Source organism: Protomyctophum bolini, assembly GCF_963924005.1.
Source record: "Protomyctophum bolini genome assembly, chromosome: 9".
NCBI classification, from domain to species: domain Eukaryota; kingdom Metazoa; phylum Chordata; class Actinopteri; order Myctophiformes; family Myctophidae; genus Protomyctophum; species Protomyctophum bolini.
Window position 1 is genome coordinate 26,800,691 of NC_137870.1, and position 13,929 is coordinate 26,814,619.

At 42.7% G+C, this 13,929-nt stretch overlaps 1 protein-coding gene across 1 annotated transcript in view; it reads right to left on the reverse strand.

Annotated features, from left to right (window-relative positions):
* Window positions 1-12,951, reverse strand: part of ano7 (anoctamin 7) — a gene marked incomplete at its 3' end in the record, with an annotated part of 28,873 nt that extends 15,922 nt beyond the window's left edge. Inside the window, exons 1-5 of the mRNA XM_080771998.1 lie at window positions 12,625-12,951; window positions 10,371-10,473; window positions 9,778-9,826; window positions 7,813-7,946; window positions 2,889-2,996 (exon numbers count right to left, since the gene is read on the reverse strand). Coding sequence (XP_080628124.1) covers window positions 2,889-2,996; window positions 7,813-7,946; window positions 9,778-9,826; window positions 10,371-10,472 — 393 coding nt within the window. The 5' untranslated portion in view covers window position 10,473; window positions 12,625-12,951. The remainder of the gene's footprint in view (window positions 1-2,888; window positions 2,997-7,812; window positions 7,947-9,777; window positions 9,827-10,370; window positions 10,474-12,624) is intronic.
* Between the last annotated feature and the right edge of the window lie 978 nt (window positions 12,952-13,929).

The following is a 13,929-nucleotide window of genomic DNA, read 5'->3' on the forward strand; positions in this document are numbered from 1 at the left end:
TCCGTACCTGCACCAGCACACACTAGTTAGAATGGACTGTACCTCCGTACCTGAACCAGTACACACTAGTTAGAATGGACTGTACCTCCGTACCTGCACCAGCACACACTAGTTAGAATGGACTGTACCTCCGTACCTGCACCAGCACACACTAGTTAGAATGGACTGTACCTCCGTACCTGAACCAGCACACACTAGTTAGAATGGACTGTACCTCCGTACCTGCACCAGCACACACTAGTTAGAATGGACTGTACCTCCGTACCTGCACCAGCACACACTAGTTAGAATGGACTGTACCTCCGTACCTGCACCAGTACACACTAGTTAGAATGGACTGTACCTCCGTACCTGCACCAGTACACACTAGTTAGAATGGACTGTAGTGCTGTACCACCGTACCTGCACCACCAGTACACAGTACACTAGTTAGAATGGACTGTAGTGCTGTACCACCGTACCTGCACCACCAGTACACAGTACACTAGTTAGAATGGACTGTAGTGCTGTACCACCGTACCTGCACCACCAGTACACAGTACACTAGTTAGAATGGACTGTACCATGTACAACAGTACACACTAGTTAGAATGGTCTGTAGACTCTGTACCACAAGTCCTCCCTGAAGATATGGCTGAATAAACTGGTACTAACTTAAACTTAAACTAAACCTAGCGGCTAAGCAGGATCTTAGTACCCTATCTATCCTAGATACCCTATCTTCTGATTCAGGTGCCCCAGTCTTTTTTTAATTGTAAATGTTTTTTCTCTTGTTTTACGGATTGCATATCTTCCTGACTTGTGTTATGTATACCCATTTTGTGCGCACATATACATACAGGCACATGCACACACACAGATTCTATTTTATTTTATTATTTAAAACACTCACATTGGCACAGATGCACTCACTCATACACACACACACACACACACACACACACACACACACACACACACACACACACACACAAATTTATTTTAAGGGACTGCAATGGAAATAAGCCGTTGACTTTCTTGCATTTATCCTTTTGATGGTGCATGGTGTATAATTATTATATGTGTATTTTCTGTCCATATATTCACCCTAAGTAACATCATAGAGCAATGTACAGAGTGGCAGAGGCAACTGTATATCAACTTTGTGGATTTCGAGAAGGCTTTCGATAGCATTCACAGAGACAGCTTGTGGAGAATACTACGTGCATACGGGATACCAAACCAACTTGTCCTTCTCATCAAAAGTTTCTATAACAACTTCACATGCCAAATTGGAAATAGTCAACACAGTTTTGCTGTCAAAACAGGAGTGAGGCAAGGTTGCGTTATGTCTGCACTACTCTTCAACCTGGTCATAGACTGGGTTATGAGAAGAACCACCGAAGACATTCCAAGAGGCATCAGATGGACCCTCTTCTCACAATTGGAAGATCTCGACTTTGCAGATGACTTGGCTCTGTTCTCCCACTCACACCAACAGTTCGTTGGTGTGAACACTTTTGCAAAGCAAATAGGTCTGAAGATCAACCAGAAGAAGACAGAACTGATGGTGCTCAACATCCCAAACCCCACACCAGTACACATAGAAGGAATAAACCTACCCACAACAGAACATTTCTCCTACTTAGGCAGCGTAGTAAGTCACGATGGAGGCGCAGGTAACGACATCACAAGCAGGATCAGCAAGGCCAGAAACACCTTACAGAGGCTTAAAGGGACACTTCACCCTTTTTGCAAAAAAATATATGTTAATGACGTTTAGAAGCTTTAGATCACTTTCCTGGGGGTATTTATGTGTGTAATATGTGGTTTTAGATATTTTAGATTGTAGCAGTGAGCCTGTTGTCTCTGATGTCATGGACACTGGTCTCACTACCTTCCTGGACTACAATTCCCATAATTCTTTGGTGCACTGCTCCTCCTTGTGGATAGGGGGAAGAGCTGTCTTACTGAGACAACATGTAGTCCAGGAAGGAAGTGAGCCCAGTGTCCATGACATCAGAGACAACAGGCTCACTGCTACAATCTAAAATATCTAAAACCACATATTACACACATAAAGACCCCCAGGAAAGTGATCTAAAGCTTCTAAACGTCATTAACATATATTTTTTTGCAAAAAGGGTGAAGTGTCCCTTTAACAACGTCTGGAAGTCGGCCCAGTACAGCACCAACACCAAACTTAGACTGTACCAGAGCTGTGTCCTGTCTACCCTGCTATACGGTTCTGAATGTTGGAGAACGACAGAAAATGATCTCCACAAACTGTCAACCTTCCACACCAAAAAAAAAATCCAGCGAATATTCTGGCCCAAAACCATCTCCAACCAACACCTTCTTGATCTATGTAAACAAGAAAACATGGATATCATCCTTATGAGAAGGCGGTGGAAATGGATTGGGCATGTCATACGTAGAGAACAGGACAACATCACCAAAACTGAACTTCACTGGACACCAGAGGGCAAACGCAAAAGAGACCGACCCAAGAACACCTGGCGTAGGACAGTGGAGGGAGAGTTGAAGACCCTGCATCACACCTGGGGATCTATAAAGACACTGGCCCAGGACAGACTGAAGTGGAGATCCTTTGTTGCTGCCCTACATGCAAGTCGGCATAAAGGGCAGTAAGTATTTTCTGTGCATGTAAACATTGTCAATATCAACATATCAAGAATCAATCAATCAAACCTGCACCAGTACACACTATAGTTAGAATGATCTGTACCTCCGGCCAGTACACACTAGTTATCTAATGATCTGTGTTCTACAATATTTAACATAGTGTAACATAATTGTACATAGTATATTAGCATTGTTACGGGAACTAGGGTTACTGTGGTTAGGATCAGGGTTAAGGGTTAAGGGTTAGGGGTCAGACAGCTTACCTCCAGTGGGACACGGAGACTGATCTCTTCAGCAAAGTAACACAGAACACTCCAGGGGGCGCTAAGGAGAACATAGCAGATCTTGTTCTTTGCCTGCTGAACTTCTGTCTGAGAAATGGAAAGATACACACACACGCGCGCACACACGCGTACGTGCCACACGCATACGTGCCGCACACACACGCACACACACACGCACATTAATCAGCCTATATGAAATACCTAGTAATAGTAGATAGTAGTTGTAGCAACAATTTGCAATTTAATACATAAAATGCAGAGAGACATGGTAGTGCCACTGCCTCAGTAAACTAGGATCCCAGGTAAACCAAGAACGTATGGCATCCGTCAACAATATACGATCCAGAAATAATCTGTACATTGAATTTAGGAAACCATTTGTGGTCAAGAAAACTCAAGCCAAAGTAACACAAACATGAGAACAAATGACTACGGTATGTCTTCATGGTATTCATATCTAGGCTGAGGTTCAGTCTTGTCGACTAAATGAGCCGTCTAAACCGTTAAAGTCTAGCTTGTAGATCTACAGTAGCCTACTATTTTCACTATTTTGGAAGATTTGTTTGACTGTGTGAATATTCTTTCCTGTAATTAGCAAGGCAAGGCAGTTTTATTTGTATAGCACATTTCAACAACAAGGCAAGTCAATATGCTTTACACCGAACAACAAGCAAAGGAAATACAATAGGCTATAATAACAGATACATTACAGTACCTGTACAGTGCAGGAGAGAAATAAATAGAAAATAAAAGTACCTCAATCAAAGGCAGCGACAAACAGAAAGGTCTTTAGTTGTGTTTTAGAAGAAATAAGAGTGTAATAACCAAAACAATCACACCCGTGTGAAGTGAGGGGCGCTAATACGTAAATGTTCCCTTCATTGTCAATAGCGTTTTTAAAACAAACATTGAACTAAAAACAAACATTAAACCTGTATATAGGAGGAGACATCGGGTTGATAGTGGTTAACAAGTGGCTAACAACTAATCCACTTCTAATCCACTGCGGTGCATCCGGCTTTGGTGACTGTCTACTGTATATACAAACACAGTTGGCCCATGGGGGGGGGGGGGTGAGATTTGTCACTGCACGTACTCCTATATGGGCTAGGAGCAGCACCTGTAGGGAGTGTTGGTACTCCTATATGGGCTAGGAGCAGCACCTGTAGGGAGTGTTGGTACTCCTATATGGGATAGGAGCAGCACCTGTAGGGAGTGTTGGTACTCCTATATGGGCTAGGAGCAGCACCTGTAGGGAGTGTTGGTACTCCTATATGGGCTAGGAGCAGCACCTGTAGGGAGTGTTGGTACTCCTATATGGGCTAGGAGCAGCACCTGTAGGGAGTGTTGGTACTCCTATATGGGCTAGGAGCAGCACCTGTAGGGAGTGTTGGTACTCCTATATGGGCTAGGAGCAGCACCTGTAGGGAGTGTTGAGCAGGAGGAGTAGAACGGAGGCTCTACAATCATCCTCCCAGTGGGGGCTCCTCACTGGCAGGTGAGCCAGTAGGAAACAACAGCAGTGACACACTCCGAATCGGCATAATAATAAAAAATAAATAAAGAAAGAGGGTGAAAAGCAAGCACTTAGCTAGAGCATCAATGTGATGACATTTGGGTTCTGTTCAAGCTTGTTGACACAGAGTCTTACCAAGGCAAACATTAATTTTAATTTTATGTTCTTGACATTCTCTATCCCGGTGTCCTGGTCTATGACATTAATTGGTTGATTCAGTGACTTCTTTATTGACACAGATCCTGTGCACAACGAGTGCAAACAAAAAGATAAACACTAACTGGGTTTTTGTGTGTGTGTGTGTGTGTGTGTGTGTGTGTGTGTGTGTGTGTGTGTGTGTGTGTGTGTGTGTGTGTGTGTGTGTGCGAGCGCGTGTGCGCACATGGGCGTGTGTAGGGGTAGCAGAGGGAATTAATACAATAGCAAAACATGTGTATCATCAAATAAATAGGTCAATAACAATTCAGTTAAAAATATATATATATTTTTTAATATATTTTCACTTTTCTGTGTACCACACTAGTGCAACACACTAGTATAAAAGGCTTCATCTAAATTATTAACAGAGAAGTCTATAAATAACCACTAAAGAAGTCAGTCAGCAGCACCTCATGGGCAGCAGCAAAGTCCATGCTATTCCCTTATTTCACAAACTTTGTTAAGAGCATGTCATTTGCTTCCTCCTCCTAGCTCATCCCACAGTGCCTCATCCTTCACTCCCTGGCGTCCTCCATGACCTGCAGGAGGCCTCCGTAGAGGTCTACGTTTCTGATGTAGTCCAGCCATGTGACATGCGCTGTGAGCATATCCACTATACAGCAGTACTGATTCTACTCTCGCCATGAACAGCTGCACCTTGGGGTCATGTTCCTTCTCAGATTTCCACACTCTCATTCCGTAATCCGTACAAGGCATTACCGGCGATTGTACGCCAGACCTTCTGATCCCGTCTGTCGAGGCAGTCCAGGCACAGAGAGATTTGAGATCTGAAGCATCGCCCTGCTGGCAGTGAAAATGGTTGTGTCCTCCATTTTGAATGACACAAACTTTGGTTTTCTTGGCATTGAGCTTGAGGCCAATCTTCCTGCACTCCTTTTTCTATTGCCAGTAATAGTTCCCAATTATTTTCTCTGCTGTGTCCGAGTCAGACTAGGGCAATGCCATTACATCTGTATAGCCGAGGTCTGTGATAGCGATGGGATGTATTCACAGAGTCTTCCTCACGTTTTAACAGCGGGTGAATTTTCCGGAAGTGCATTATTTGTCAATGGGGCCCGGCAACTACTGGCAATAGAGCTTCGCAGTCCCACGACGAGTGGCCCAGGAAATGATTCTCCATTCATTTTCTCCATAGGCTTTTCAAAAAGTATTTATATAAAGACTGTTAAGCCACAGACAAAGCCAACTCGGATCGAGACAAATCATGACAATAATTACAATGTTTTGGGCCGATTAAATAATTAGTAAGAAGAAAAACAAAACAAATAGTGTTGTATCCTGCCTCTATTTTCTTCTTTCAAATTATTTGATCGGCACAAAATATTGTGTTTGTTGTCATGATTTGTCACGATCCGAGTTGGCTTTGTCTGCGGCATAACCATCTTTATATAAATACTTTTTGAAAAGCCTATGGAGAAAATGAATGGAGAATCATTTCCTGGGCCACTCGTCGTTCTAAAAGGGGGCGGGACTGCGACGCTCTATAGCAGGCAAACTGCAGATAGTCAAAAAGTGGGCGGAGGAACGCCAGGAGAATGTCTTCTCCCTGCCACTGATTGCGAGTGTCAGCAGGGCATGTTTCCGTCGCGGCAATAAACAGGAAAGGGTCCAGCGTATCACACTGAAAACGCCCAAGAGTATGTCAAACTTTTCAGTCTCACCATCGTGGGTCAGAACTTTGGCTCGAGTCAACTATACTGTAGCTTGCCGTTGTCATAGTGTTCTCAGGAACACCATACAGTCCCTGAGTTTCCCCAAGTGTATAGTGGCAAGTGGAAGCCAATAAAGGAAAGGTAATTATTTGATTGAGTATTTACTGTATTTTTATAATATATTTTTCGGTGAGCAATCTCGTTTTCTGCTGTACTCATATTGACTGAATGAATACTGTAGGCTATTAGTCAGAAATAAACCGCACGAGGTACAGTACAAAAAAGTCCTGGAGAAATGTACACAATAATACTGTACATGTCATCCACAAATACTTCAATGGGTTCTTTAATTCTTTAATGGATGGTATCAGTGCATTCCACATTTTGGTAGCAAAGTAGTAGAATGAAAGTTTTCTCAAATCTAAAATTGGGTAGTACCAGACCGTTGTCCCTCGCTCTAGTGTTGTGGCTCACTTTGGAGAAGTAGTTAGTCAGGTATGCGGGTATTGAGGGCACTGTCCCTTTGACTATCCTTCACTGCCAGATAAACAAGAATTGATTACATAGTCACAATTACCAGCTGTGTTATTATATCTGCAGAATTGTGGGTGAAATTAATTAGTTAGTTAGTTGCTGCGAGAGTGAGGTCTAGCCAACACCAACTCGGGATTCCTGGATCGCTGCCCTCCACAAATTCCTATCCAACATCAGGTTCTTGAGCTCTGCAGTGTTGTTAGCCAAGCTGTCGCGCCGCAGCACGTCTATATAGGTGGTACGCTTCTTTCCCCTCCTGGCTGGTTGGCTACCATAGAGTCAATTTACTTGCCTCAAGTTCTGGGTGCCTGACGCAGTGCCCTGCCAGCCTCATCCTTCTCTCTCTGACTTTGTCCGTGACCCGTGGTAGGTCCCCATAGAGGTCCACATTTCTGATGCGGTCCGTCCATGTGACACCTAGTGCCATTTGTAGCATTCTTGTGTAGACTGCATCCAGGGCTTTTTCCTGTTGTACTGTGAGGGTCCATGTCTCGGCCTATACAGCAGTACTGACTCCACAGCAGCTATGAACAGCCGCCTCTTAAGGTCTTCTCCCATGTCTGATTTCCACACTCTCCTCATCCCGTGCAAGGCTTTCCAGGCAAGTGCTCTCCGAACCTTCAGATCCTGTTCAGTTGAGGCAGTCCAGGCCCCGAGGTACTTGAAGTCCTGGACTCGCTCGAGCACCGTCCCGTCTGCAGTGGCAATGGTTTTGTCCTCGGTGTTGACGGTCATTACCTTTGTTTTCTTGGCATTGAGCTTGAGGCCGATCTTCCTGCACTCCTTTTCTACTGCCAGTAGTAGCTCCCTTCCTTTCTCGACTGTATCCGAGATTAGGGCGATGTCGTCTGCATAGTCGAGGTCAGTGACCAGAATACTCATGAGTTTCCCCCGATAGGTCAATGAATGTGATCACCGCTGACAGTTTGCGCTTCCTTACCCCTTCCAATATATTAAATACCAATCACTTGTATTTGCTTACCCGTTGTTGGAGGACACCAACAGTTTGAAGTTCAGCCAGGAAGTCCTCCCTCATTTTCCGGCGGTGAGCGGCGGTGACATTCGTTTTTCCTTCAGACTGCTCCTCCAAACTCTCCTCCCACACCAGGACAAAATCTATCTCTCACACACACACACACACAGAGAGAGAGAGAGACAGTGTAGTGCAGTAATCAGTAATCTAGGCTCATATGTAAATCAAGAACAACAAGTATAAATACATCCTTCAACATGTGCATGTGAAGGTGTTCTACCAGTTTGCAGTAACCAGTGTCTTCTTAGTTATGGTCTGTGTCATGACCTGCTGACCAAAAGCCTAATATCTCTTTCTAGCCTGAAAGAGCCTTGTGCTTTTCTGAGCATAGAGGATCAAACTAGCGCTGGAAACCGACGCCGACTTCCTATTGGTTCACCAACCTATGTGCCCGCCTCCCCGCAGTAATGTTTTGAAGGTCCACCACACAGCGGCAGTTGCTCAGAGGTAGAGTTGCCGGTTGGGAACCGGAAGGTTCCCAGTTCGATCCCGGGCTCCCTCTGAGTTTGCGTCGAAGTGTCCTTGAGCAAGACTATGAACCTCTAATTACTCCCGGTGAGCAGGTTGGTGCCTTGCATGGTTTCCTCTGGCATCTGTGTACATGATACAGTATATGTGTGTGAATGGGTGAATGTAATGCACAATCTATGTATGCACCATTTACCATTTAGCGGAGAACACTGACATCACCACATTTGGAGCAATGCCCCTCTGCACTTGGCTTTTATCTCCCTTTGAAAATGCCTGCGGTCTCCCGAGGCTACCCCTGGCCAAGGAAAGATGCTCTTTTAGGCTATTAGTTAACATGTTTGTCTTTAATCTCCCTTCTCATGTGGGAGATCCGGGTTAGATTCCTGGGTTCGAATCCCGGCTGTTATACACACACATACATTAGACAACATCCCTTCAAATAGAGTAGTAGACTATAATATACATTAGACACAACATCCACTCAGACAGTATTATTCATTAAACAGAAATAGCCTACAGTAGCTCAAGTTAATCTAATATGTAAACTAATATGTTTGTTTAACTATGGTTTGTTTCATCTTGTGGGTGGATGCATGTTAACAGTTTGGCATGTACCAACAGGATTGTTGGTAGAAGGTGAAGAATGTTGACATAACAGGTCTGAGTCAATATTCAGTACATTGCACAGAATGACAGCATGTGTTCTGAGAGAGACAGGCAGGCAGCTATAATAATGATTTGCATTTTATAGCACTTTTCCAAGTGCTCAAAGCGCTTTACAATGGTTCATTCATTCATCCATTGGGAGGTGAAGCGGCGAACAGTCGACGCCAGCGTCCTCACTTCCCACATTCACACACCAATGGTGGCAAGCTCACACCAACCAACTCATTGGAGGCAATGTAGGGTTCAGTGTCTTGCCAAAGGACACTTCGACATGTGGACAGGTCACAGGAGGAGCCAGGATTCGAACTGCCGGCCCAGGGATCATTGGACGACCTGCTCTACTTCCTGAGCCACAGCCGCCCTATAGCTATAGGCGCTATAGAGCGCCTTACGGCCTTACATAGATTGTGCATTACATTCACCCATTCATACACCGATTGCGGCGGAAGCCATGCAAGGTACCAACCAGCTCATCAGGAGCAATTTGGGGTTCAGTGTCTTGCCCAAGGACACTTCGACATGTAGACAGGAGGAGCCGGGATTCGAACCGCCGACCCATGGATCATTGGACGACCTGCTCTACCTGCTCTAACTCCTGAGCCACAGTCGCCCCAAGTTATATCTAACTTCAACAAACTGTATGTACTGTATGTAGATACAGTATAGTCTGTAAACCTGTGATATGACAATAAAAATATACTCTAATTCTCCAACAGTGTTTAGCTGGTACTGGTAATCAAGTAATTTCCATTCTATTTTCATTTTCTTTCTACTCACCGATTATACACGTAGTTATTCCATCACTGAACGTGTTCCTGTCCTGTTTCTGGGGGAAAGAAAAGCATTATGGAATATTTGTTAGTGGAAATGGTAGACTAATGTGCATTGTTGCTGTCAGAGAGAAACCTCTTATGTCCATATTTTAACTTTTTGTGTTTTTTCGTAAATGACTACTTGATCATTCATACGACGGACAGTGTCACATATCAAAAGTAGCAGAACTACAAGCTTGAGCTTGTAGATTTTAATTATTACTATTTCAAAACATTTAAAACAAATCCTGAATTAAAAACAAAATGTAATATATTTTCCCCCCGTAATTAAAACATTTTCAAAGTAAAAGAAATCAAGTAAAAATTTAAGAAATTCCAATGAGAGAATAAATGTTAAGAAGTAGTGAAAAAAGCAGATCTACATAGATCTGCTACTTTCACTACTTTGGGTCCCGGGTCAAATTTCTCTTTTGGGTCACAGGATAAAAGGTTTGGAAACCACCGGACTAATGCATCCTGTAATCAGCCAGTAGCTCTGTTGTTGTTCTAGTGACTAACTTCCTGTTTCTGTACCGACAGAACAGATGACAGACAGACCTGCTGCGTGTTGACACTCCCATAGTCATTATGGTCTGGCTCCGTTGTCATGGCGATGAGAGTAGCACCATCGCCTTCCTCTGCTCTTCTCCCTTTGACCATTCTGTACACACACACACACACACACACACACACACACACACACACACACAAACACACACACACACACACACACACACACACACACACACACACACACACATTTATTAATTAGGATACATTTATCTCCATATGTGAATAAAATAAATTTCACCCACTTCTTCAGATCTGTAAACCTGTGATGTGACAATAAAATTGCTTCTGATACACTTTAATCTTCAGTCTGCGACGCTCATGTTTATGGAATTGATCTAGTTTCTTGTATATTTTAAATGTTTGTAAAGTAGTTTTCCAAAGACTATACTGTGTCAGATATTGGTGAAAACAATGGAAGGCTGTGAAGGCTGATGGTGGAACATTATTTACAATAACTAACTACACCACCTGCACTGCAGTATTGTATTCCTTATAAATACTTCCATATATTATTAAGTGTTCTATATCTCTGGTGGGTCGCTAACTTTAAAGACGGCGCGCACGCATTGCTTAACACCTACACTACAGGTCACACAAAGGACCATTGATCATCATGGCTCATTCCTATGTTAATACACACGCTGGTGTGACACTCGTCACTCGGCAGTCTTTGTAAACGTTGTTGAGGACCTTAAAGGGTCACCACTTTTGCAACAGATCTTATTTGAATGATGTTTAGGCCAACAGAAACACTTTCCTAGGGTTTTTATGTCAATTCAATTAAATATGTGTGTAATGTGTTTTTAGATATTGTAGTAATCTTCATGACCAAAATCTTTCATGAAAATGTTGTTTCACTCTGCAATCCAGTCAAACCCTAGTCAAACACACAGACCATTCTTTTTCTGGCCATGGGGTGCAAATTGCAAATTGTGCTACTGTTATCTACTACAAATACTAGTGACTACAGTTTCTTCCAGCTGTGAAATGCCCCTTTAAGGGTTGTTCTTAATCGATGCATGAGCGTGTGCTCTTGAAAAATCTCTAGGGACAGTGGCAGACGATGTGGTACTGTGTGCAATGACCAATGCAACACTGCAAATATTATAGCAAACACAACATACCGGAGTCACATCACATAACAAAACTAGAAACTATAAAATAACATTTTTTTGCTCTGATGAAGGCTTCATAGCCGAAACACGTAAGCGTTCCTTTTTGGTGTGTGCCAATAAATAAATGGAAATGTGAGTACTTTGTCCGCCATTTATTACATTTTTGGATGTGCTACCTTTTTGGATTTTTTTTTTTCATTCCTATTTTTTTAAACATACACATAGAAGAATCTTGCTGTCCAAAACACAATGGCTATGTTTATACTGGCAGCTGATAATCTGATTATTTGGCCTATTAGTCCACTTGCCAGAATGTTTTGCTAGAAATGTATGGGTCCCCACCATTTAGAAACTGCTGAGTGCTAACAATTTTCATAATAGGGGGTTATATGTGACCATACCATTATTCATACATTTTCTGCAATGTCTGAACACGTAAATCTAATCTGATTGCTCTCAATGAACAGTTTTGACGGACACTCACAGCTGAGAAACAAAGGGGATTTGTCTGCAGTGTGAACACAGCCAATTGGAGCCCTCATAATGTCCAAAACTGTTACTCTTCAGGATTCAAATTAAAAAAATAGCAAAAGTAGCAGATCTACAATCTTGAGGATCTGCTACTATTGAGATTGTTGCGCGACACTGTAGTATGATAATGTAGGCAGTGGCACTAATTTACAAACAAAAAAACACAAAAAGTTATGGTTTCTGCCCGACAACAGCGAAATGCTCCTTCAGTTCGTCATGATAGAAATTAATGAGATTTTGTTCACTAACAGGGGTATATTTGACTTTGATCCAGCTCTTCAGTAAACAGAAAGTACATTTTCAGGTTAATCAAGTGGAATTGGAAGTGATTACACAAAGAGATGAGCAGACACAATTGGAACTGGAACACTGTAAAAGTGAAGCTGTTAATGGGTACTCTCTCCTGATTGGCTGAAAAGGTCACCTACCTGAAAATGTTTTTTTCTGTTAATTAAAGAGCTGGAGAGACAGGGAGACTCCTGTGAATGAACAAACACTCTAAATTACTATTAACCAAAACATCCTACCTTTAATGTGCAACTTGACATGACTGTACAGTGAGTGTTAATAAGAGTATAAAGATCATAGTTTACCTAAACTTATCCACTCAGTCCAAATGTCCACACACACTTCACTGAACTTGCAAAACTTGGAGCAACGATGCAAACCACTTGTTCCGTTGAGTCCAGGTCACACAGAGACCAAACTTCACTGCAGACCAGTCCAACAACAAGCTTGACATTTAAATTCACCCTCTCTTCTCTTATCTCCTCTCTATCTCTCTCCTCTCTCTGTCTGGGCAGCTCCCGGTAGATAACAGTAGCAGAATTTGGCTGTACAGTACTGTCTGCAGGCAGGGCTCTCTCAAGTGTGATCGTGTGCATCTGTATGAGTGTTAGTTGGAAGAGCTCTGTAGCTCTGTGTCAACTGTCATGTCTGTCTGAAATCTGAATAACTGACTATCTGACTCTGTGTGCTACCAGACAAGAAGGTGGGGTATGTTTGTCTACCGTTCAGCCCACACCCACAACTCCAGAGGAAATCTCCTGTATCCTGAAACTAAGTGGGTGTGGCTTAATTATATAGGCCTACTTGACAAAACCTTTTCCTCCGAGGTAGAAAGCCTGGTGACGTGAGGTTAGACAAAACCCTTTGTAATTGTTGCCAGTCACTGGCCATGAGACAAAGTCATAGCAAAGTGTTTTCATGAACTGTAAAAGATGGCTTGTGTTGAGAGTCACATAATTATGTTGATGGAGAGATGTATCATTCGTTTTTAACTGTGCCGAATGTAGTTGCCACAATGAAGGAAGGAGGTCCGAATAAAGCAGAGAAATGTTAAATGAGAGATGTTGGATGTCATTAAAAAAAGTGTAAGCAGTTCAACCTGCATACAAACGAATCACACTACTTATACAATACAGATAGCCATGTTCCAGTATTACAGATATGCTGGTTAAAAACAAATACATACACATACTATATACATATTTGTATTTGAGTTAAAGTATACTGCAATGAATACTGCAATGTAGAAATACTCTGTTACAAGTAAAAGTCTGGTAATTAAAGTTCACTTGTATGTCACTTGGAGCTAGAGTGTAGTGAACCAGCTTACCAGTTTATATAAAGGAGAGGGTAATGACTTTCAGAAATCCTGTGCCCCCTCAGTGTCAAGTTTATGTGAGATGAATTACCAGAGTTATCTGTCTTCAGAGCAGACAACTCTTTCTGCAAGGCTGTAAAGCTTGAAATGTATGTTTATTGTTTAATACCTGTATTCCACGTCTCCAGCATCTAATCCTACTGGCCTTGGCCTGCTCCAATCTCAATATATCCGAGTCCAAACAGAGGTCAGAGGTGGAGATGGCTTCTCCATAAACTGGATGTGAGTGAGC